Raw genomic sequence first — 25,663 nt, 5'->3', positions numbered from 1 at the left:
CATTTACAATAAACTCATAAAGTACATCATTCTGATTGAGGCTAAGGGCATACAAAACTGTCTAACATCTCCCACTTCCACTTAGGTCCAATCAGGTACAAGCCGAAGTCCAATGCTTTCCATGTGTTTCTCAAACACTTTCTGTGACAGTGGCTTAGACAATGCTTCTGCCACATTCTCCGTTGCTGCTGCCTCTCAGCATCAACTTCCTGTTGTCACACAACATTGGAATGGGTGATGTGCTGAATTGCAAATTCAGGATTGAACACTTTCATTCATAAGGCAATCTCACTTACGGAAATGTTTTCGGCTTCAGTTGTGGATTTTTAATTTGCTACTTAGGACCCCTATTTGCTGACATTTAGGAAACAACACACGATCCTATCGTGAAAACATATCCAGATGTAGACTTTCTATCATCCGGATATGACTGGAAATCGGCATCTGTATACCCTTGGATTTATAGTGATCTACCGTCGAATACCAAACAAAACTCTTTTGTCCTTTGAAGGTAATTAAGTATGTTTTTCACAGCAATCTAGTGCTCCTGCCCTAGGTTGGCCTGAAATCTACTTACGACACTCACTGCCTGAACAATATCAGGACGAGTGCACAGCATGGCATACATGATGCTCCCAACGGCAGAGGCATAGGGAACATCTTTCATGCCATCAATCTCCTTAGAAGTCTTAGGAGACATCTTCTTGGAGAGAGTGACTCCATGCCTGAAAGGAACATTTCCTTGTTGTATCTTTTGACTATTTTTTCAATGTAAGCAGATTTGGTAACCCTATTATCCGCTTCGATCTATCTCTATAGAGTCGAAGACCCAGTATATAAAAGGTTTCTCCAAGATCTTTCATGGAGAATTGCTGTGAACGCCATACTTTCATCGTAGTTAACATTTATACATCATTCCCAATGAGTAGAATGTCATCTACATACAGAACCAAGAAGGTAACCTTATCCCCACTGTACTTCCTATAGACACAGGGTTCATCCGGATTCTGCTTGAAGTCAAATGATTTGAATGCAGAGTCAAAACGGATGTTCCAACTTGTAGAAGCTTGCTTATGTCCATAAATGGATCTATTAAGTTTACATACCATGTTTTCCTAACCAGCAGCAATGAAGCCTTGCAGCTGCTGCATATAGATATCTTCAGTAAGATCTCCATTTAGGATTGCAGTTTTGACATCCATCTGCCAAATCTCATAATCATGGTATGCTGCTACAGCTAGCAGGATCCTAATGGATTTAAGCAAGGCCATAGGCGAAAAGGTTTCTTCATAATCGATGCCCCCTTTCTGAGTGTACCCTTTTGCCACCAGACAAGCTTCGAAGGTCTCAACCCTACCATCAGGGCCCTTCTTCCTCTTGTAAATCCATTTGCAACCGATTGCTTTTACCCCGGAGGGCGGATCTACCAGAGTCCAGACTCCATTGGTCTCCATTGAGTCCATCTCTACTCTCATGGCCTCCACCCACTTCTGGGAGTCTATGTTCAACATAGCTTCCGCGTAAGTCACGGTATCCTCCTCACTAGTCAAGGTTTCCACCAGGTAACTATCCTGGTCATAACAATAATGGACTGTTGGCCTAGATACCCGAGTGGATCTTCTAGGTTGGTCACTACCTGGAACTTGTGGGTCATCTCCCACTGCTCCTGAGCTCTCCTCATCAAGAACTACTTCCTGACGATGGGTGTCCAGGATATAATCGGTTTCCAAGAATTGTGCATTTCGGCTGCAGAACACCATCTGCTCACTTGGGTCATAGAATAGATAACCCACAGAGCCTTTTGGGTAGCCAACAAATAGTCAACGACTGGTTTTGGATTCCAACTTGTCTGCACTTGTTCTTTTAACGTGTGTTGCACAACCCCAAATCTTTAAGTGTCTGACACTTGGTTTCTTTCCAGTCCAAAGTTCATATGGAGTGTTTGGAACCATTTTGGATGGAACCCAATTCAGCACGTAAATCGCAGTCTCTAAAGCGTAACCCCAAAAGGATGTGGGTAACTCTAAGTGTATGAGTAGTGACCGGACCACATCCAATAAGGTCCTATTCCTCCTCTCTGAAACACTGTTAAATTGTGGTGTAGCAGGAGGAGTTAATTGTGATACTATCCCATTGTCCTTTAAGTAGTCTCTAAATTCGTCAGAGAGAAACTCGCCACCTCGATCTGATCGAAGGGCTTTAATTTCTCTCCCTAACTGTTTCTCGACCTCTTGTCTGAACTCTTTGAAATTTTCAAATGATTCAGACTTGTGTCTCATTAGGTACACGTAACCATATCGTGAAAAATCATCAGTGAAGGTGATGAAATACTTGTGTTGATTCCGTGTCCTAACACTCAGGGGACCACATACATCAGTATGTATGAGGCAAGTGTGCCTGTACATCTTTCAGGTTTACCGTTAAATGGCCGTTTTGTCATCTTGCCTTGCAGGCAAGGCTCACAAGTGGGAAAATCTTCTACAGTTAGAAAATCCAAAGGACCATCCTTTACCAATCTTGTGATTCGGTCAACACCGATTTGGCCAAGTCAGTAATGCCACAGGCACATGGGATTAACTCTATCACGGACTCTCTTCTTGGGGATTTCAGCCGACGTAGTTTCGGTTATGTTAGTTTCTAGAGAAGGATGTAGAACATAGAGACCATTCTCCAGTTCCCCGTATGCGATGAATCTGTTATTTCTTTTAATAGTAATCGTATTACTAAAGAAGACAGAATAACCATCTGCACACAGTTTTGAGACAAAAATCAAATTTCTTCTTAAATTTTGAACATAAAGACAATCTTTCAGTACAATAGTTCCTTCTCTAAAATGTAATTCCACGGTTCCTATGGTCGCGGCTGCAACAGTTGTAGTTGTCCCCAAGTAGAGCGCGACTTCTCCTTCACTCAGCCTTCTGCTTACCTTGAACCCCTGCAGTGAGTTACACGCACGAGTTGAAGCCCCGAAGTCAAAACACCAGGACGCAGAAGCTACCAACAAATTGGTTTCTATAACACATGTTTCAAAATTACCTTTCTTGGATTCCAAGTAGGTAGGATAGTTCCTTTTCTAGTGGTCGGTCTTCTTGCAGAAGTGACAGGCATCCGATGCTTTGTCATTTTTCTGCTTCTTGCCTTTAGTGGCTTTCTTCTGAGGCTTCTTTGCCTTCCTCTTTCTCTTTTTTATCTTGCTAGCTTCAACAAGCATAGCTACAAGCTCATCCTTTTGAATCAGTTCTTCTGCTCTTTGCAACATATTGCTGAGCTCTTGTAAGCTGATGTTAGACAGTTTTGTATGCCCTTAGCTTCATTCCGATTTGATGTACTTTTGACATTTAGTGTAAATAAATAAAGTGCATGTTTGATTCATGTTGTTTGGTACAATTCTGTGTAAAACCCTAAAACTGGACAATTATTGAAGCTCGGGTTAGTTTCAAATGTTCACAGCCATGGGATAAGTCTGGCGAGATTTATCCTACCAAGGCTAATATAGGTGTGCCACCAAGTGTTGGGATGGTCTACCTCGGCCACCAGGGTAAGACCCAAGGCACATGCAGTTTGGGATTACTCGAATCCTTGAACTGTACCAGATTTCCAGTATTGCCCTCGACCTTGGAGATAGATGGGAAAAACAGGAAAGTTACACCTAAGCCCTAGACTCGATTATGACACTTCACTAGGTGTCGGATTGGGGTGTCTTTGATATGCCAATCAGGGAGTTCCTTAGCGGGGATCAAAACCTGGGTATGTTGGGACAGTCTAAGAATTCATCTGAGTGGGTGATCATAGTGATAGGATCAGCCCCTTTGTTGGACAAAGGTAATGATCGGGAATACACTCTCTCTGATGGAAACCAAACTGCCGACAGTTGATTTCAATTGTTGGAATCTTGTTTTTCAAAATTATTATATATATATATATATTTGTACGGTTTCAAAATGTTTGCAAATGGTTTTAATTCCTATGATCCATGGGAGTAGAGAGTGCAGCACTTTTCCTTGTAGCCAAGGGAGAGGTCCTCTCTTGTCGGGCAGTGCTTGATCATTAAGGGCTGAGAGATTAAGTGTAAGACCATTTAGGATAGTACTTGATGGACTAATCTTGCACCTGCCCATAGTCCCTGGGTTTTTATAAGATGGCTTGGCCCAGGGACCACTTAATGTAAGTGTTGGGCCCATAGGGTCCATGTGATGGGCTCAGGGGTTTACTGAGCTTTTCAGTGAATTCGACTGGGCCTTGTAATAAAGGCTGGGCCGAACGCATGTGGCTGGTGTGTAGATCAATGCTTCGGTCCCACGTCATACAAAGAAGCCCAACTGGGCAGCAGATTGGAAACTAGTTAAGCACTAAACACTTAATGGGCCAAAAGCCCATTTCAAGCTAGGCTGAAATGATCACCCATTTATGGGGCGAATCTCGGATTGAAGTTAGCAAAAGGAATGGGCCCTTAACCTTATCCACTCTGGGAGACCAAATTCAAATTAGATTTGAATCTGGTAACCTCCTGATAAGATCAGGAATAAGCTAACCTAATCTGCAGTTAGGATTAAGATCATCCCCTATCCAAATACTGATTTGGATTGGGATAGCTCCTAATTAGGAGGTTTCTTAATCAAGAAGAAGAGAGGAGAAACCCTAGGAGAAAATAATCAGATTTTGAACCTAGGGTGGTGTGCAAGAAATCATCCTGCAAATTGAGATTAGATCTCATACACACTCCAGAGAGAAGAGAAGCAATTCAGCCATCTTCGTCCCAGGAGTTCTCCTCCAACCGCCGCCATTCTTTCTTACAAGATTCGATCTTTGAAGAAGAAAGAAGTCAAGAAATTGGTTCTTGACATCAGTTTTGCAGAAAAGACTAAAAAGATCTGGTGCTCAGAGTTTCCAATGGATTCTTGCGAAGGATTCAGTGTGTAGGACGCACCCTACTGGTTCCATTCCACATACAGCTATGTCATTTTTAGCAGGAGCGGATCTTGGTATCCTCTTTGGGCGTGGACACCAACTTTGGGAGATATTGCATCTCTGGATCAGGTATAATTCCTCCCATCCCTTTTGGTTCAGATCTGGTTCGATTATGGTTCAAGTAGGATCCTTGAATATTGTATTCTTAAATTAGGGAATATGATTCCCAATTGGAAGAAGGTAGGAAAATTTTTGAAATTTGCCCACCCATTCCGTAACCTTCATGGCGTCCATTAGATGGATCCTACCATTCTTTCAGTGGTATCAGATCCACAGGTTCGAATCTTGAACCAAAAGAAAATCAGATCTGAACCTGCGCAGATGGACAAAAGATGTTCTACGAAGATTTGCACAAATTGTTTTCTTTATTTCAAGAAACTGTTTCTTGTTAAGGGCGATTGATCTGAAATTATTTTTGTTAAATCCAAAATTTATTTAGAACTGTTTGTTATTTATTTTGATTTAATGGACTATTCGAACCTGGAGATCGCAGTGTAGATTTGGCGCAGATGGTCTGCGCACCCTTTTTCCTTTTTATTCATTTATTTTATTCAATTCAGTCTGTAAATAATTTTTTTTATTTTCTAGACTGAATGTATAGGATTTGATCAAGAATGTAATTAATTAATAGAAATAGGATTTCTGTAATTTTTTATTTTCTTGATTAAAGAAGAAGGAAGAAGAAGGCGGCGCTGGAGATTTGCAGATGGAGAAATCGCTTTCTGCGATTTGCAGTTTGTGAAACTACAACCGTAGTGATTAACCTCTGTTTTTCAGGTGGTGCAAATAGTCCATATTTGATTTATGATTGTTTAAAATCAAAATTATTAATTTCAGATCATTCATGAATTAACTCTTGATTGAAAATCAGTTTCGGACAATTTCGGAATAGATTGGACCAAAACTGTTTGGACTAAATCTAGGTTTGAAGGGGACTGTTTTCAGTCCAATTTTCTCCTCCTTGCAGTTCCAAATCTGACGTTCAATTACAGGGATTAATTCGGCCCACCTGTAAAGCCCAGTTTTAAAAGGTTAAAACTGCAAAAGCCCACTCTTGTGAGAAAAGCTGTATGGGCCGAACTGCTGACTGCGATTCAGCCCATACACCTAGTCGACATTAATTGTTAATGTTGTGGATTTTAAATGGGCTGGTCACTGGGCTTTACAGCAGTTAATTGATTGGATCAATTCTTCCTTTACATGTGATGTTTGGATGTTTGATGTGCTGCGACCATGGGCCATAAGCACTTGGCCCATGATGACTCGTTAGTGGCTCTTGCGCACACCATGGCTGAATGCACATCATTGCCATGGTGTCTCAGAAGGTCATTGGATGACCCCTCCAAACTTGGTGGGCCCCACAACCCTGAAAAGGGATGCGTACGGAAACCCTAGCCACTTAAGGCCCACCAGAAATCTGACTTTATGAAAGTCAGTGGGAGCCACTCTGGTTTGACCTAAATTAGAACTAGGGCGTAATTTTGTTCCCTCCAGCAAATATGAGTGCATGTGATAGGGAGATCCATATGATAGACTCTCTAAAGGCCTTCTGTTATTAGCACAATGATGGGTCCTTCAGTAATGAGGAAACGCACCATAAAATTGGGCTTCTGATGCCCGTAGGAGGGACTACTAAGATTGGGAGGATAATAACTCCCTAGCCCGCTGCTTTGTCATTGCCTCACTCGACAACTCAATACAGAGGCAATTCAATCAGATCGAACTAGCCAAGGACATATTGGACAGTCTAAAGACAATGTATGAAGAGCAGAACCGTTCTACTCGACAGAAGGTCCTAAAACTGTTCATGACCGCACAGATGTCCAAAGGGCAGAAAGTTCATGACCATTGTCTTCGGATGATAAGCTACATTAACGAACTCGAAGCCCTTGGATCCGGGCTAGATCTTGGCATGCAAGTGGATGCCATCCTGAATTCTTTCCCCTCTTCCTTCAATGCATTCACAATGAACTACAACATGAACAAGCTGAATGTCAGCGTCCAGGAACTCAGCAATATGTTGTAGAGGGCTGAGGATCTACCCAAGAAGGATGAGTTTGTGGTTATGCTTGCTGAAGCTAACAAATCGGGCAAGAAAAAGGGAAAGGCAAAGAAGCCCCAGAAGAAAGCTGCCAAGCCTAAGAAGTAGAAGAAGAACAAGGCATTTGATGTCTGTCACTTCTGCAAGCAAACCGGCCACTGGAAGAGGAACTGTCCTGCCTACCTGGAATCTAAGAAAGGTAACGTCGAAACTTGTGTCATAGAAACTAATATGTTTGTTACTTCTGTGTCCTGGTGTGTTGACTCCGGGGCTTCAACTCATGCGTGTAACTCACTGCAGGGGTTCAAAGTTAGCAAAAGATTGAGTGAAGGCGAAGTGACACTATTCTTGGGAACGACTGCAAGTGTTGCTGCTACGGCAATAGGAACCATAGAATTAGTATTTAGAGAAGGAGTGCTTGTACTTAAAGATTGTCTTTATGTACAGAACTTGAGAAGAAATTTAATTTCTGTTTCTAAACTGTGTGCTGATGGATATACTGTTTATTTTAGTAACATGATTACTATTAAACGGAATAACAAATTCATCGCATGCGGGGAACTGGAGAATGGTCTCTATGTTCTACATCCTTCTCTGGAAACTAACTTAACCGAAACTACGTTGGTCAAAAATCCCAAGAAAAGGACTCGTGATAAAGTAAATCCCACATGCCTCTGGCATTACCAACATGGCCATATCGATGTTGACCGAATTACAAGGCTAGTAAAGGATGGTCCTTTGGAATTTTTAACCGTAGAAAATCTTCCCACTTGTGAGCCTTGCCTCCAAGGTAAGATGACTAAGCGGCCATTTGATGGTAAGCCTGAAAGATCTGCAGGCACATTTGACCTAATACATACTGATGTATGTGGTCCCCTGAGTGTTAGGACACGGAATCAACACGTGTATTTCATCACCTTTACAGATGATTTTTCATGATATGGTTACGTGTACCTAATGAGACACAAGTCTGAATCCTTTGAAAAGTTCAAAGAGTTCAGACAGGAAGTCAAGAAACAGTTAGAGAGTGAAATTAAGGCCCTTCGATCAGATCGAGGTGGCGAGTATCTCTTTGACGAATTTAGGGACTACATAGAGGTCAACGAGATAGTGTCACAACTAGCTCCTCCTGCTACACCTCAACTCAATGATGTTTCAGAGAGGAGGAATAGGACCGTGTTGGACATGGTCCGGTCACTTCTCGTACGCTCAGAATTACCCACATCCTTTTGGGGATATGCGTTAGAGACTACTATCTACGTGCTGAATCGGGTTCCAACCAAATCGGTTCCGAAAACTCCATATGAACTATGGATCGGAAGGAAGCCAAGTGTAAGACACTTGAAGATTTGGGGTTGTCCTGCACATGTTAAAAGAACAAGTGCGGACAAGTTGGAGTCCAAAACCAGTTGTTGCCTATTTATAGGCTACCCAAAAGATTTGGTGGGATATCTATTCTATGACCCAAGTGAGCAGAAAGTGTTCTAGAGTCGAAACGCCCAATTCTTAGAAACCGAATATATCCTGGACACCCATCGTTAGGAAATAGTTCTTGATGAGGAGAGCTCAGGAACAGTGGGAGATGTCCTACAAGTTCCAGGTAGTGACCAACCTAGAAGATCCACTCGGGTATCCGGAGCACCAGTCTGATATGGTTATGACCAGGATAGTTACCTGGTGAAAGCCTTGACTAGTGAGGAGGATCCCGTAACTTACACGTAAGCTATGTTAGACATAGATTCCCAGAAGTGGGTGGAGGCCATGAGAGCTGAGATGGACTCGACGGAGACCAATGGGGTCTGGACTCTAGTAGATCCGCCCTCTGGGGTAAAAAAAATTGGTTGCAAATGGATATACAAGAGGAAGAAGGGCCCCGATGGCAGGATTGAGACCTACAAAGCTCGTTTGGTGGCGAAAGGGTAACTCAGAAAGAAGGCATCGATTATGAGGAAACCTTTTCGCCCGTGGCCATGCTTAAATCCATTAGGATCTTGCTAGTTGTAGTAGCATACCATGACTACGAGATTTGGCAGATGGATGTCAAAATCGCATTCCTGAATGGAGATCTTAGTGAAGATATCTACATGCAGCAGCCGCAAGTCTTCATTGCTGCTGGTCAGGAACGGTATGTAAGCTTAATAGGGTATACTGATGCCGATTTCTAGTCGGATCTAGAAGATAGAAAGTCTACATCTGGATATGTTTTCACGATAGGTTTGTGTGTTGTTTCCTGGAAAAGCAGCAAACAGGGGTCCACAGCAGATTCCACAACCGAGGCTGAGTACATTGCCGCATGTTAAGCTGCCAAGGAAGCCATGTGGATGAAGAAATTCATACATGAATTAGGAGTGATTCCATCCAGCACATCACCCATCCCGTTGTTGTGTGACAACAATGGAGCGATCGCCCAGGCTAAAGAGCCTCAGGCCCACACGAAGTCAAAGCACATCGAGAGGAAGTACCAAGTACTACGGAAGATCGTTGGTAGAGGGGACGTCCTAATTCAGAAGGTAGCATCAGCGGATAATGTGGCAGACCCATTGACTAAAACACTGACATAGAAGGTGTTTGAGAAACACGTGGAAAGTATGGGACTCTGGCTTGTACTAGATTGGACCTAAGTGCATGTGGGAGCTGTTAGACAGTTTTGTATGCCCTTAGCTTCAATCCGATTTGATGTACTTTTGACATTTAGTGTAAATAAATAAAGTGCATGTTTGATTCATGTTGTTTGGTACAATTTTGTGTAAAACCCTAAAAATGGACACTTATTGAGGCTCGTGTTAGTTTTAAATGTTCACAGCCACTGGATAAGTCTGGAGAGATTTATCCTGCCAAGGCTAATACTGGTGAGCCACAAAGTGTTGGGATGGTCTGTCTCGGCCACCAGAGTAAGACCCAAGGCACATTTGGTATGGGATTACTCGAATCCTTGAACTGGACTAGATTTCCAGTATTGCCTTGGACCTTGGAGACAGATGGGCAAAACTGGAAAGTTACACCTGACCCCTAGACTCGATTATAACATTTCACTAGGTGTCGGATCGGGTTGTCTTTGATAAGCCAATCAGTATGTTGGGACAGTCGGAGAATTCATCTGAGTGGGTGATCATAGTGACAGGATCAGCCCCTTTGTCGGACAAAGGTAATGATTGGGAATGCACTCTCTCTGATGGAAACCAAACTGCCGGCAGTTGATTTCAATCGTTGGAATCTTGTTTTGCAAAATTAATATATATATATATATATATATATATATTTGTACAGTTTCAAAATGTTTGCAAATGGTTTTAATTCCCGGGATCCATGGGAGTAGAGAGTGCGGCACTGTTCCTTGTAGCCAAGGGAGAGGTCCTCTCTTGTCGGGTAGTGCTTGATCATTAAGGGCTGAAAGGTTAAGTGTAAGACCATTTAGGATAGTACCTGATGGGCTAATCTTGCACCTACCCACAGTCCCTGGGTTTTTATAAGATGGCTTGGCCCAGGGACCACTTAATGTAAGTGTTGGGCCCATAGGGTCCATGTGATGGGCTCAAGGGTTTACTGAGCTTTTCATTGAATTCGGCTGGGCCTTGTAATAAAGGTTGGGCCGAACCCATGTGGCTGGTGTGTAGATCAATGCTTGGGTCCCACACCATACAAAGAAGCCCAACTGGACAATAGATTGGAAACTAGTTAAGCACTAAACACTTAATGGGCCAAAAGCCCATTTCGAGCTGGGCTGATATGATCACCCATTTAAGGGACTAATCTGGGATTGAAGTTAGCAAAAGGATTGGGCCTTTAACCTTATCCACTCTAGGAGACCAAATTCAAATTAGATTTGAATCTGGTAACCTCCTGATAAGATCAGGAGTAAGCTAACCTATTCTGCAGATAGGATTAAGATCATCCCCTATCCAAATACTGATTTGGATTGGGATAACTTCTAATTAGGAGGTTTCTTAATCAAGAAGAAGAGAGGAGAAACCCTAAGAGAAAATAATCAGATTTCGAACCTAGGGTGGTGTGCAAGAAATCATCCTACAAATTGAGATTAGATCTCATACACACTCCATATAGAAGAGAAGCAATTCAGCCATATTCGTCCCTGGAGTTCTCCTCCAGCCGCCGCCATTCTTTCTTACAAGATTCGATCTTTGAAGAAGAAAGAAGTTAAGAAATTGGTTCTTGACATCAGTTTTGTAGAAAAGACTGAAAAGATCTGGTGCTCAGAGTTTCCAGTGGATTCTTGCGAAGGATTCAGTGTGTAGGACGCACCCTGCTGGTTCCATTCCACATACAGTTGTGTCATCTTCAACAGGAGCGGATCTTGGTATCCTCTTTTGGCGTGAACACCAACTTTGGGAGATACTACATCTTTGGATCAGGTATAATTCCTCTCATCCCTTTTGGTTCAGATCTGGTTCGATTATGGTTCAAGTAGGATTTTTGAATATTGTATTCTTATATTAGGGAATATGATTCCCAGTTGGAAGTAGGTAGGAAAATTTTTGAAATTCGCCCACCCATTCCGCAACCTTCATGGTATCCATTAGATGGATCATACCATACTTTCAGCTGACATTCAGCTTGTTCATGTTATAGTTCTTGATGAACGGATAAAAGGAAGGAGGCAAAGAATTAAGGATAGCATCTATCTGGGTCGCAAGGTCCTGCCCAGATCCAAGAGCCTCCAGTTCGTTGATGTATCCCATCATCCGAAGACAATGGTCGTGAACTTGTTGGCCCTTGGAAATCTGTGCGGTCATGAACTGTTTCAAGACCTTCTGTCGAGTAGAATGATCTTCTCTTCATACATCGTCCTGAGACTATCCAATATATCCTTGGCAAGTTCGATCTGATCAAAATGCCTCTGTATTGGGTTGTCCAAGGAGGCAACGATGTAACACCGGACAAGGGAGTTTTTCTCCTCCCATTCCTGATAGTCTCTCCTTCGGGCCTCAGAAGCCCTATCACCCGGACGCTCCGGGGCAGGATTCTTTGCCACTTTGTCTAACTTTTCAGAAGTTAGGACCAACATAAGGTTCCTGTACCAGTCGGCGGCATAGTTTGGGCCCTTCAACTTGTTATCATCAAGCAACTTTGCAAATTGTCCGTTTGCCATTTTCTGATAAAAGAGCAAACATCAGTTCACAACCTAATTTGATTCATGTTCATTACATAGATATGGATTTTAATCTACGTTCCATTCCCATTTATTCATCTTTGAGATTTCCCTCCTTTCTTAGTGACGGAGATTGCGGGTTGTCTCTGGAAATGTGGGAAATCACATAGGGTGCATGGAGCCAACTGTTTCAGCTGCATAACCCCACCACCTTTCTGTGAAGGATCATATCCACTCATCATATGAGTTTTCCCTTTGGAATCTGTCAGACAAGGTTCAGAGCCGTTTTTAGGTAAACTTTTCTGTCATGTGAGTGCTTATCCATCATGTTCATGAACGCCAAGGTACCATGAGAGAGTTCCCATTTTCTGGTGAAGCCCCTCCCACATTGGTCTATGACGCCCCTATTATCTTATGAAACACTCAGACAAGCCCAACAGCAAATGGATAGCCCATTTTCTGGTGTGTTTCCTCATTACTGAAGGACCCATTCTCATGCTAATAATGGAAGGCCTTTAGAGAGTTCATCATATGAATCTCCCTATCACATGCACTCATATTAGCTGGAAGGAACAGTTAATTATGCCCTAGTTTGATCTAGGTCAAACCAAAGTGGCTCCCACTGACTTTCATAAAGCCAGATTTTGGTGGGCCTAAATCGGCTAGGGTTCCGCACGTAACCTCTCGATGAGGTGTGGGGTCCACCACTGAGGGAGGTCATCCAATGACCAAAAGGGACACCATGGAAATGATGTGCATTCAGCCATGGTGTGCGTAAGAGCCACTGTCGATCGAGCATGGGCCAAGTACTTATGGCCCATGTATGTACCACATCACGCATCCATACATCACATGCAAGGATAAATTGATCCAATCAATTAATTATCTGTAAAGCCCATTTGAAGCCCATTTTAAATCCATAATATTAACAATTAATATTATCTAGGTATGTGGGCCGAATTAGGGTTGATGGGTTCGGCCCATATAGCTTTATCTGTAGAGTGGGCTTTTAGTAGTTTTAACCATTTGAAACTGGACCTTTACAGGTTGGGCCGAATTAACCATTTAATTAAATATCAATACTCAGGCACATTAGTGGGAAAATTAGGGCTGACTTTCAGCCTTGATCGAACCCTAGATTCGGTACAAACAATTTGAACCAATCTTGGTTCGAATGGGTCTAGGGTTTGATCTTTAATTAAATCTTTGATTCAAGAAAATAATCTGAAATTAAATACTGATAATAGAAAAGCATTAATCAGTCAAACAGGGTTGTTCGCACAATCCATCCTGCAACACAGAGGTTAGATCACAGTTTGCAGTTTCATAAACTGCAAATCACAGATTGCAATTCTCCCATCTGCGAAATCTCCTTCGTTGCGCCGCCATCTTCGATCCAAAATAAAATAAATAGAAATCCTAATTTCTATTAATAATTACATCAGATAGAATACCTATACATTCAGTCTAAAAATAAAAAATATATATTTTACAGACCAAATGTAATAAAATATTTCATAATCTGCAAAATCACAGGTTCCCTGCGCAAATCAAGATTTTGATCTCCTTATTCATTAACATGGTTAGGCTTCCCATAGCCCTAGCAAGATACAAATCAGTTCATAATAGAAGAATTAAAGCAAACAAAGGGAAAGGAAGAACTCTTGAATTCACCCATGGTGTTGAGATCTCCTCCTCTTGCCGCCACCTTCTTATTGAGGTTTCTTGAATTCTTGATCTCCTTCCCCAAGTTTCTTGATTTGTTTTCTCCTTTCTTGATAGATAGCTCAATGCAATTCGTGATCCCCTTCAGAGATTGAGTGATGCCCCAAGGCTGGTCTACCCCCTCCTTTATATTGCTTAAAGGGGAGGGGGTGGTCTCCTACTTCCACTTGAAGTTGATCTTTACAAGAATAGAAAGTCCTATCCTAATTCTAATATTATCTTTTTATCTAATGAACTCAATCCCTTTATCTTTCTAAGATTACATCAAGAATTTAAATCTGGAAGGACTCTTCTTAGTTTCTTGTTCTTGGATTCGTATTAGACCTCCTCAGCGAGTTGGGCTTCAACCAGGCTTTTCTACAAGTTGGGCTTCAGCTGCGGATTGGGCCTTCTTGCGAATTTGCCTCGACTTTAGGCCCAGATTTTACTTCAATGCAGACCGAATCAGCGAAAGCCCAAAATCCGAAAGTTGTGGCTTTTTCTCTTATCTTTCCAGTGGGTCTTGAATCAGCCCATTCGGAGTTCGGAGATGCGAGTTAGGCCCAGATCTATGAATGATGTCGATACTATGAAAAATCATCCGATTTGTCTTTCTTTGCTCTTTATGCCTTCTTTCATGCCCTGTACAGAAATAAGAGTCAATTAGGTGCTAATTCAGTATAAAAGACATAGTAATTGGGGATAAAAATATGATAAATTCTCCTCTCATCAAATCCCCCACACTTAAACTCTTGCCCGTCCTCGGGCAAGACAAAACTCAAAACAAAATTAAAACAAGAACAAGCTAACTAAAAGATGGTCTTGGATTTTTCTCAATAGGGTATTGGTTCTCCCACATGCCTTGATCCAGTATTAATGGTCCTTCCGTTTGTCCATTTCTTTTCCTCTTTAATTTGTCAAGGAATAATCTTAAATCGCCAATCCTCATGTCTCCAAGTGAGATTGACAATCAAGGGAAGTAGGCATCTTTTCGCATGAACAATTTAGGGCTAGAGTAAGCCCTCTTTGTTTTCATATCACATGTAGCATGATTCAAAAAAATACCCTCTCACGATTCTTCAAAACAAAACAAGGGATGTTATTACCATAAACTTGCTTATGTATCACATCTTCACCACTTATCGTGAGTGCAATGCATCAAAAGGTGAATTAGGGTTTGGGATCTAGGGATGAGTGCATTTTATGCTCCATCTCACCCTTTTATTTTTTTAGTGTGAGTGCATTTTATGCTCCATCTCACCCTTTTATTTTTTTAGTGTGAGTGCATTTTATGCTCCATCTCACACTAGCTCTCTCTTTTTTTTTTCTCTCGGTGTGAGTGCATTTTATGCTCCTTTCCAATACATGAACTCATTATCGTGGTCTTAACATGCCTAACAAAACAAGTTCTAGAATAATCAACCCATGTTTGTCCGTTAGAAACCAAATGCTTACAAGGGTCAAATCTGTATTGCATCTTGCCCATTGATCATTCAAACTACTGAGATACCTTCCATAGCCAAAAATTTCAGCTAGATTTGCCTACATCCATTCCTGTCTATCCCACCTGAACACATGATTCAGGGTGGTTTGTAATCATTCAAAAACAAGTCTCCAAGGAGCAGAAATTTCAAAAGGAAGGGTTAATAAGATGATTAAACCATGCTAGAGTCCAAAAAAAAATTTTCAACCCCTTAATCCTCCCCTATACTTAAGATATACATTGTCCTCAATGTATAGAATATGCATAACAAGAACAAGGAGAGAAAGATTTAAGAGGACTTCACTGAATGCCTTGTTGAGATCCTGCAATGTGAGATACGAAAAAAAACACACTAAAAAAAAAGAAAACTGAACAAAACAAACAACTAAACTTAATGGATTGCCTCCCATAAGCGCTCGTTTTAAGTCATGAGCTTGACTTTCACCTTTCCTTCATGGCAGTTTCAAGGAGAGAACAGACCCATGGTGGATGGGTTGTTTTCCTTCGATGTAATGCTTCCACCGCTGTCCATTTACCTTGAATGTACTCCCATCATCATTATGTATTTCAATCGCTCCATGAGGGAATACTTTAGCCCCTTTAAACGGTCCACCCCACTTGGTTTTTAACTTCCGATGTTTCCCCCTTTCATCCTTCATAGGTGGGTTTAAACCTGGAATAGGGAGCTGCACAATAGATGGGAGGGGTTTTGTGTGAGATGGAGGTAAAGATGCATTATGAATTGTAATTTCAAAAGAATTTGGCTCAGAAGTCAAATTTCGCAATTCTAATTTCAGTACAAACTTCTGCTCTGCTTGTTGCAATTGATTAGGACTATTGTTAAGTGTAACTTTCAGCGTGTCTTCTGATTTAGATGTGTCTACTTCGGCTGCACCAACATCAATGCTATTGATTGCATAAATTTCATGTTCAATTGTGTTGGGATGTTCCATAGTTTTAAATACATTGAACACCACTTCTTTACCAATGATTCTAAGGGTAAGTAGGCCTTTCCGCACATCAATTAAAGCATCACCAATAGCAAGAAAAGGTCTCCCTAGAATCAACGTTATTGTCCTATCTTCCTCCATATCCAACACAACGAAATCAGCAGGAATAATAAAATTGCCCACTTTGACCAAAAGATCTTCTACTATTCCCCTAGGATATTTAATGCTTGTATCAGCTAATTGCAGGATAATAGTTGTAGATGTTAGTTCATGCAGTCCAAGTTTTTCAAAAATAGAAAAGGCATTAAATTTATACTAGCACCTAAATCACATAAAGCATTTTCAAATTCAGTATTCCCTATGGTGCAAGGTATAGAAAAACTCCCTGGATCCTTAAGCTTTGGGGGCAAATTCTTTTGAAGAATTGCTGAACATTCTTCGTTTAGTTTTACCATCTCACCATCCTCCCACTTTCTTTTGTTGGACATTACCTCTTTTAGGAATTTAGCATACTTCAGCATCTGTGACAAAACATCAAGAAGATGAAGGTTAATATGAATCTTTTTGAAAACTTCTAAAAATTTTTCAAATTGGTTATCTAATTTAGCCTTCAAGACTCTTCTTGGATAGTGAATAGGAAGTTTAATTTCATGTAAATTCAGTTTAGGGGTACTTCCCTCATTCTCCTTTTGTAGATCAACCACTTCAGCTTCCTTGTCCTTTCTTTGAATTTCGCCAACTGTTTTCCCACTTCTTAAAGTTATGGCATTTACTTGCTTTCTGGGGTTCCTTTATGTGTTGCTGGGTAGCCTTCCCTCTTTCCTTTCTGATAACATGCTTACAATCTGCCCCACTTGAACCTCTAAGTTTTTAATCGATGCTTCTTGCTCTTGGAACCTTGCTTCAGTGGCATTGATGAACTTAGAGATCATTTCCTCCAGATTATTCTTTTTTTCTTATGGGGGCGGCTGTGGTTGGAAACCCATAGGTGCCTTTTGCTGATTGTTACTCCATGAGAAGTTCGGGTGATTCCTCCACCCTGGGTTGTATGTATTTGAATATGGGTTGTAGTTTGTCCTGCCAGCATGAGAGATAAAATTAACATTCTCATGGGAAATAAAAGGACTATTTATTTGACAATCAGAATTGGTATGTCTTATTTGACCACATAAATCGCATGAGATGCTAGATGGTGTACTAATGGCTGCAATACAAAAATTATTCAGTATCTTATTTAGATTGGCTATTTGTGCAGATAGGGATGCAAAGGAATCTATGTTGTGTACTCCCCTTTGATTAGTTCGATCATTGCTCCACTAGTAGCTGTTTGATGCCATCTCCTCCACTAAGTCATATGCTTCCTCTAGAGTTTTCTTCATGATTGTACCACCTGCGGCTGCATCTATAATGGACCGATTAGAGGGGGTAATACCATTATAAAAAGTGTATTTGTCGCCAAATTGGTATCCCATGGTGGGGACACTTCCTAAGCATCTCCTTGAATCTTTCCCATGTTTCATACAAGGATTCCCTCTCAAATTGAGCAAAGGTAGTAATATCATTAATTAACTTTGCTGTTTTGGAGGGTGGGAAATATTTAGCCAAAAATTTCTGGGTTAGATCATTCCAAGTGGTGATACTTCCTGCAGGGAGTGAGTTAAGCCAATCTTTAGCTCTATCACGCAAGGAAAAAGGATGGTAGGCTTGCAAATTGAATTATTGCAGGCTTTATTTCAAAATTATTGGCATGGATGGTAGGCTTGCAAATGCTGGATGTCGCCCCATCAATGTTTGGACAAGCATAGTCCAAGAGGGTGCGATTTCCTTCTGCCATCTCTCCTTCTATCTCTATGGCTGGTTCGCAACTAACAACCTCTTCTCTTGCTTTTCCTTTGTTGGCCCTTTGTAAGAAGCGAAGGGTCCTTTCAATCTCAGGATCGAATTCTGCTAAACCTTCCTGTCTAGTGCGTGTCATGCACTAGTAAATCTGAACCAGCAGAATTCGAACAAATAAATAAAAATAATAACAGAAATAAAAACAAATAAAAACAGAAATAAAAGGTCCAAATTAATCAAGGTTAAAAAATTCTAATATTATTTTAGGATTAAATCCCCGGCAATGGCGCCAAAAACTTGATAGCTATGAATATATAACCCTAGCAAGTGCACTAGTTATTAGTAGTATAATAATATCGTTCTCATGATAATTTAACAAAATAAGTATTAGAACCACCGTCTTCCCTAATTATTTGGACAAACGCAATTCAGATTTGAGCAAGACTACTGAAAATAAAAACTAGAAAAAAAAGAAAATGGAAACAAAGGTGATCACTAACCGAATATGCAATGATGAAATCGCTAGGACTTTTGGTCCACCGAACCAATGCAATGAATATTAATGGATTCGATTAACCAAGCTTATTTGTCATTCCCATAAGCTGAGGTATTTCCAATTTTTATTTAATATTCTCTCTCAAGATATACTAAAACTACGCCCATCAGGTAACCCTTTGATCTCTCGAGTAGAGTTCTCAAGATGGAAGTGCATTAAGTCCAAGGAAAACCATTAAATTCAGATGAATCATATATATATATATATATATATATATATATATATCTCTATATACCATCCAATTCACACTATGAACTATTCAGTCAATTATGTGAATTCCTCTCTCGATTCATTCACATAAACCTAAATCAATTAAGAGGTGGCCAAGTTCTTAATCGCATTAAGCAAAATAATTCATAGACTGTATGGAAATCACAATCTTGGATAAATCATAAAGATAAAAATGTATTCATTAATAGAGTTAGGCTTTCCACAGCCCTAGCTAAAAACAAATCAGTTCATGGTAAAAGAATTAAAGCAAATAATGGGAAAGAAAGAACTCATGAATTCTCCCATGGTGCTGAGATCTCCTCTTCTTGCCGCCACCTTCTTCTTGAAGTTTCTTGAATTCTTGATCTCCTTCCCCAAGTTTCTTGATTTGTTTTCTCCTTTCTTGATAGATAGCTCAATGCAATTCATGATCCCCTTCAGAGATTGAATGATGCCCCAAGGCTGGTGTACCCCTTCCTTTATATAGCTTAAAGGGGAGGGGGTGGTCTCCTACTTCCTCTTGAAGTTGATCTCTACAAGAATAGAAAGTCCTATCCTAATTCTAATATTATCTTTTTATCTAATGAACTCAATCCCTTTATCTTTCTAAGATTACATCAAGAATTTAAATTTGGAAGGACTTTTCTCAGTTTCTTGTTCTTGGATTCGTATTAGACCTCCTCAGCGAGTTGGGCTTCAGCTAGGCTTTTCTGCAAGTTTGGCTTCAGCTGTGGATTGGGCCTTCTTGCGAATTTGCCCCAACTTTGGGCCCAGATTTGACTTCGATGCAGGCCGAATGAGTGAAAGCCCAAAATATGAAAGTTATGGCTTTTTCTCTTATCTTTCCAGTGGGTCTTGAATCAGCCCATTCAAAGTTTGGAGACGCGAGTTAGGCCCAGATCTTTGAACGATGTCAAAACTAAGAAAAATCATCCGATGTCTTTATTTGCTCTTGATGCCTTCTTTCATGCCCTGAACAGAAATGTGAGTCCAATTAGATGCTAATTCAGTATAAAAGACATAGTAATTGGGGATAAAAATATGATAAATTCTCCTCTCATCACTCTTCTTGTACGAACAGCCCATAAATCAAGAAAATCATAAACAACAATTCTAAACAATAATCAGATTTATATAAAAATTAATTTCAGATTATTCGCCCATAATTTTGGGAACAAATTTCCCAAAACCCATATCTGTGCAAATCGGGTAGAACGCCTTCTGCCCATTTGCGTAGGTTCAGATCTGAAACAATTGGTTCAAGATTTGAATCATGGCTTTAATACCACTGAAGGGATGAGGGATCCATCATATGGACGCCCAAATCATGCGGAATAAAGGGGCGAATTTCAAAAAAAAATTTCTCTCCCTTCATCTGGGAATCGCATTCCCTATTTAGAAAATTATATTTTCAAGGATCAATCCTGAACCATAAACTGAACCAGATCTGAACCAAAAGGAGTAGGAGAGAGGTATACCAGATACAGAGAAATATTATCTATCAATGAAGGTGTTCACGCCCAAGGAATGATCCTGAAAAAGGCGTAGTGTAGGATGGAGCAGAATCAGTAGTGTTCTTCTCCAAGAACTCTGTCATTCGCATGAAACAGTAGGATGGCACGTGAGCACAACTTCCTATCAATCATTTCATAATGAACTGATGTCAAGATCGAATCTTGACTTCTCCCACAACTGGAGATCGAACTGGCAAACTGGGCGGCAAGAACAAAAAAGGCGACAAGAAAGAATTCTGCAGGGTTGTTTAATTCTTCCTTCTGTAATTTCAGCTCTGAAGAGGATGTGAGTATGTGTCTTCTAAAGGCTGCCGCCCCTTCCTTCTTTTGTAACCCTAAAGGATCATCTCCAAATCCAATTAGGAGTTGCTGATCCAAATCATATTTGGATCAGACATCCCTTTAGGTGATAAGGATAAACCCTTATCTTATCAACAGATTAGATCAGCCTTCTCCTAATCTCATTAGGAGGTTTCTAGATCTAAATCACATTCAAATCTGGACTCTCTGAGTGGATAGGGTTAAGACCCTTTCCTATCTACTGATCCATCCTAGAATTCGCCCATATTTAACTTATTAAATTAGTCCACTTCGAAATGGGCTTTAGGCCCATTAAGCTTATGTGCTCACTTAGCCTTCCTAACTGCTGCCCAGTTGGGCTTCCTTGTATGGCGTGGGACCCAAGCATTGATCTATACATCAGCCATATGGGTTCGGCCCAGCCTTTGTTACAAGGCCTGGTCGAATAAACTGCTATGGACAACGCACCCCCTGAAACCCATCAAATGGGCTCTATGGGCCCAACACTTACCCTAAGTGGTCCCTGGGCCAAGCCACCTTGTAACACCCAGGGACTATGGGCAGATGCAAGATTTTCCCATCAGGCATTACCCTCAGTGGTCTTACACTTAACCTCCCATCCCATAATGATCAAACACTGCCCGACAAGAGAGGACCTCTCCCTCGGCTGCAAGGAACAGTGTTGCACTCTCTGCTTATATGGATTCCGGGAATTAAAACCTTTTGCAAACGTTTTAGTAACCATAATATATATATATATATATATATATATACTTTTATATCTCATATAAAATATATTTTGCAAAAACAAATCTCAACGATTGAAATTGGCTGCCGGCAATCTTGGTTTCCATTAGTGAGAGTGCATCCCTGATCATTACCTTTGTCCGATAAAGGGGCTGATCCTGTCACTATGATCAACCCACTCAGATGAATTCTCAGACTATCCCAACATACTCAGGTTTTGACCCCCGCTAAGAATCCCACTGATTGGTACATCAAAGACAGCCCAATCCGACACCTAGTGCAGTATCATAATCGAGTCTAGGGGTTGGGTGTAACTTTCCAGTTTTGCCCATTAATCTCCAAGGTCCAGGGCAATAATGGAAATCTGGTCCAGTTCAAATATTTAATTAATCTTACACTGCATGTCACTAGGGTCTTACCCTGGCAGCTGAGACAGGCCACCCCAACCGACTTGGTGGTACAACAATGTCAGCCTTATCAGGATAGGTCTCCCCAGACCGACCCACTGGCTATGAACATTCTAAACTAACACGAGTCTCATTAAGTGTCCAGTTTAATGGTATTACACAGAAACATACCAAGGGAATATGAATCAAATATGCACTTTTATTCATTTACAATAAACTCATAAAGTACATCATTCTGATTGAAGCTAAGGTCATACAAAACTGTCCAACAAGGACACCGCAAGATACTACAACCCTCAATATACTACATGTCCAAGAGGGTAGAAAATTCATTTGATCTTAGAGATTCTATTCATCAATAGTGTTTAATAAATCCAATGATGAATAAAACTCAGTAGGATAAAAATCAGTTCGCATAAGATGCATATCCACATAGCAGTTGGGAGTATCACACTACTAGTTGAGACTTCACTATTAATTATCCATATACCAGCTATAATGTTAACCGCCAAATTCCAACCTCTATTGGGATATTCTAGGTTTATGAAAAATGGAGTGATTTAGATCTCTCGTGATGAGTCTTACTCACCAAATGAATGCCCTACGATGTAACCTTTAGACTAGAAAAAAAAAGAACACAAACTAGAAACAACAAGATTACATCAAACAAAAGTCTCACTTTATTGATTAAAGAAACAACAAAAAGATACAGATTGGCTTTAAATGAGCAAAAGGAAATTGTATTTCCAACATATCATTCTGTTCCTGTCTGTTGCCTTTTGTCAAGTGATAACTACTTGGATTAGTACTTCAATCCAAGGATGAAAGGTGCTCCGGTGTCTTTCAACCACTCATTTCCTAGAATGAATGGTCCGGCAGTGAAGCGAAGAGCCTCATTCCTATCGGTGATGACCTTGAAACCCTTCCATTTGACCCTTTGGGCGGTATTAGCACCTGGACCACGGTTGTTATACTCAGCATAGAACAAAGTATCGAGTGCAAAGTTGCCACTCCATGGCATCCACCCTTCAGGTCTTATGAAATCACCAATGGCTGATTCCATGATAATTGTCGTTGCATATTTTTTCCATGGGCGGCCCAAGAATGAAGGGATCTTTAACTTATCAACGGAGAGCTGTTGATCTGGGACGATATTGCAGTTTTGGATCACAATACCAGTTTCCTCATTCTGGAACATCTTTCCTTGTGCTGTTACTGTGTTTTGCTGGTTGTCCATAGGCCTTCTAACGATGATTTGACAGTCTTGCATCACTGCTTTCGCGTTACCGAATATGAAGTCAATGGTGCCAGAAACAACACAGTTCTGATAGAATTGACGCTTGGCTTGGACATACAAGGTGTCTTGGTATCCATCCATTTTGCAATTGAAGAATGCCGCTTTATCACCTTGGACGCGAAGCGCCACTGCTTGGTGCCCTTGGGGACCGGCTGTGTTTTCGAATCCCATCGACTTGGCGATGAATCCATCAGCAATAACAGCTATAGAAGGAACAAACAATTATAAGAAAAGACTTATTAGAATCAAGTAAGAATAACAAAAGGAAAAGGAATGTTAGGCTGATAAGGTCCAACTTACAAAATGAGGCAGTCTGAAATGTTGAGATGCCTGCAGCGTTGCTCTTCTTTCCGGTGACAATTGTACTCGTTGGCCCATCTCCATACATGAAAATATTATTTTGACCTTTGGTAACTATAATGTATTCATCATAGGTCCCGGCTTTCACATAGATAACATATCTAGATACGCTATTCTTGGGGCATGCGGCAATTGCTTCAGCAATTGTCTTATATTGCCCACTACCATCCTTGGCTACCACTGCATTGGGTGTCAACTGTCCATTGCCTTGCAGAGCTAAAAGCTTACGGTCCTTTAGTGTAAACCAAGTAGGGTAACCTTGTGCATCTAGAAGTCGGCGTCGAGAGTTGATGTTTGTGTCAAAGCGGATATTTAAGGCTTTGAGTATCGCAGACAACTCCGTGACGATGGTGAGGGCATTGCCAGTAAGTTGAGTGGCATTGAGGAGCCCGTTCTCCATTGAACTCTTCAGCTTTGGGTGTTCGAATCCCTCGGTGCATGTCTCTTCATAAGACACGACAGCGCTCAACCAGTTCTTGAGCTCCGCAACAAGATCACTTGCTGGGTGCCTTTTAGGGTCATTCACCATGGAGATGGCGGATTGCAACTCGGAGATGGCATATTGCATCAATTCCTTGCAATCCCCGACTGCCATCTTATCGATGGAGCTATTGGCGTCTTTGCCTATAACACCAAACTTTTCCATTGCTTCTTGCACCTCCTGGACGATGGCCTCAAAGGCAGCCTTGAGGTAGTCATGGGGGGTAGAACTTTCATTTTTGGCTACTGGGGTAAGGGTTTTAATGCAAGAATCCTTGTAGTCGGCAGAGGCACAGATTGCACTGACACTTTTCATTGTCGTTGATGTACTACCGCTGGCAATGTCTTTTGCGGACAAGTCATCCTTGGGATGCCTACTTTTGTTTACACCAACAACGGTACCGATGACGACACCAACAACGAGGATTAGTGATATACCAAGGGCTATAAGCTTTCCCATTTCTCTAATTGCCCACTTTCACTTTCTCGTTCCGCTAAACAAACAGAGGTTGAGGTTGAGGAGCTAGCTAGTGTGTGAGAAGGTTTATAACATGCACGGTTAATCCCAATTTAGCATAACTACTAACTAAAGAACAACATGAAAGTTGCATTTAGAATGGGGACTTTGACTGTATATTATTGTTCCAAATTTCTTTAGGGAAACAAGCAGTTAGAGGTAGTTCCAAATTTCTTATTCACCATCGGTTCTCCTATAAGAACTCATAATTAATTAATCATATAGTACTTTTGACTTTTCTGTTTCCACTTTCTATTTGTGTGCAATATCTATGTGCGCATTATCTATGTGTTATGTGTTTCAACTTTAATTTAAAGCACAATCAGATTCCAAAAACATTTATATATACTAGTAAATTTGCACATGCTTTACACATGGAAATTTTAGATGATAAAGACAGTATACATCCAAATTACTTTAAATTTTCTATATTTTTTTGTGTATAAAATAATTCTTTATTAGAGATGTATGTTCCAAGAGTTTTCTACAAAAATTATGTATTTTTTTGTAATTTTTTATGTTTTTGTCTTTCTTTAATTTGTAGTATTTAATTATGACATAATGGTTTGACCCCATTTGACCTAGATGGATGAATTGCTTACCACTACCTAGACAGAAGGACAATTTCACTTTTTTTGTTAAATTTTGAAAAAAAAGAAATATATATTGTTACAACTATTGGATATAGACCTAACAACAGAGTTTATTGGTGAAAAATATCTTAAATATATCATTTAATGAGAGAGAATGGGGGTTGGCTACTCAAATATATGACTTAATGTGAGGGTTTTGAATGAGGTGAAAAATATTAGTTCAAATTACTTTTTTGCCCTTACAATTAAAAATGGACTTAATTCAAATTACATTTTTGACATTTTTTATATTTCCATATGTATAAGAATAATTCTTATTTATGGCACTTGTTTTTGTTTAATATGATGAATTACAATATTAGGGATGTGCTCAAAATGTTTTTATTCCAAAATTTATGTATTTTTTTCATTTTATCTTTTTCATAATTTTTATTATTTAATTATGAAATCAAATATTGACACATTTCACCTAAAAGTTGAACTGTTGACCTTGACCAAATAGGAAAGTAAATTTCCATTATCAATAAAAAGAATTCTTCTTTATGATTAATATAAAATATCAAAGAAATGACCCATTTTTCTACATTTTCTAT

At 40.4% G+C, this 25,663-nt stretch overlaps 1 protein-coding gene and 1 non-coding gene across 2 annotated transcripts; one reads left to right on the top strand and one right to left on the bottom strand.

Annotated features, from left to right (window-relative positions):
• Positions 1-17,718: 17,718 nt before the first annotated feature.
• Positions 17,719-17,825, top strand: LOC148800701 (small nucleolar RNA R71). The gene has a single exon (XR_016071072.1). It is a non-coding gene; the product is annotated as a small nucleolar RNA R71 (small nucleolar RNA).
• Positions 17,826-22,480: 4,655 nt separating this feature from the next.
• Positions 22,481-24,481, bottom strand: LOC104590558 (putative pectinesterase/pectinesterase inhibitor 21). Its single transcript, XM_019196536.2, has 2 exons — positions 23,421-24,481; positions 22,481-23,323 (listed from the first exon to the last, which is right to left on the bottom strand). Exons 1-2 carry the CDS (start codon positions 24,418-24,420, stop codon positions 22,626-22,628), a joined length of 1,698 nt encoding a protein of 565 aa, XP_019052081.2. The 5' UTR covers positions 24,421-24,481; the 3' UTR covers positions 22,481-22,625.
• Between the last annotated feature and the right edge of the window lie 1,182 nt (positions 24,482-25,663).

The sequence above is a fragment of the Nelumbo nucifera genome, chromosome 4, assembly GCF_055504915.1.
Source record: "Nelumbo nucifera cultivar China Antique chromosome 4, China Antique-T2T, whole genome shotgun sequence".
Classification (NCBI taxonomy): Eukaryota; Viridiplantae; Streptophyta; class Magnoliopsida; order Proteales; family Nelumbonaceae; genus Nelumbo; species Nelumbo nucifera.
Note: the sequence above shows the minus strand (reverse complement) of the source record. Positions and strands in the feature narration are given on the sequence as shown.

Coding starts and splice junctions, on each gene's coding strand:
- LOC104590558 (XM_019196536.2), bottom strand. CDS start 24,420: ATGGGAAAGCTTATAGCCCTTGGTATATCACTAATCCTCGTTGTTGGT. Junction 23,324..23,420: donor ATTTCAGACTGCCTCATTTT/GTAAGTTGGACC, acceptor TTCCTTCTATAG/CTGTTATTGCTGATGGATTC.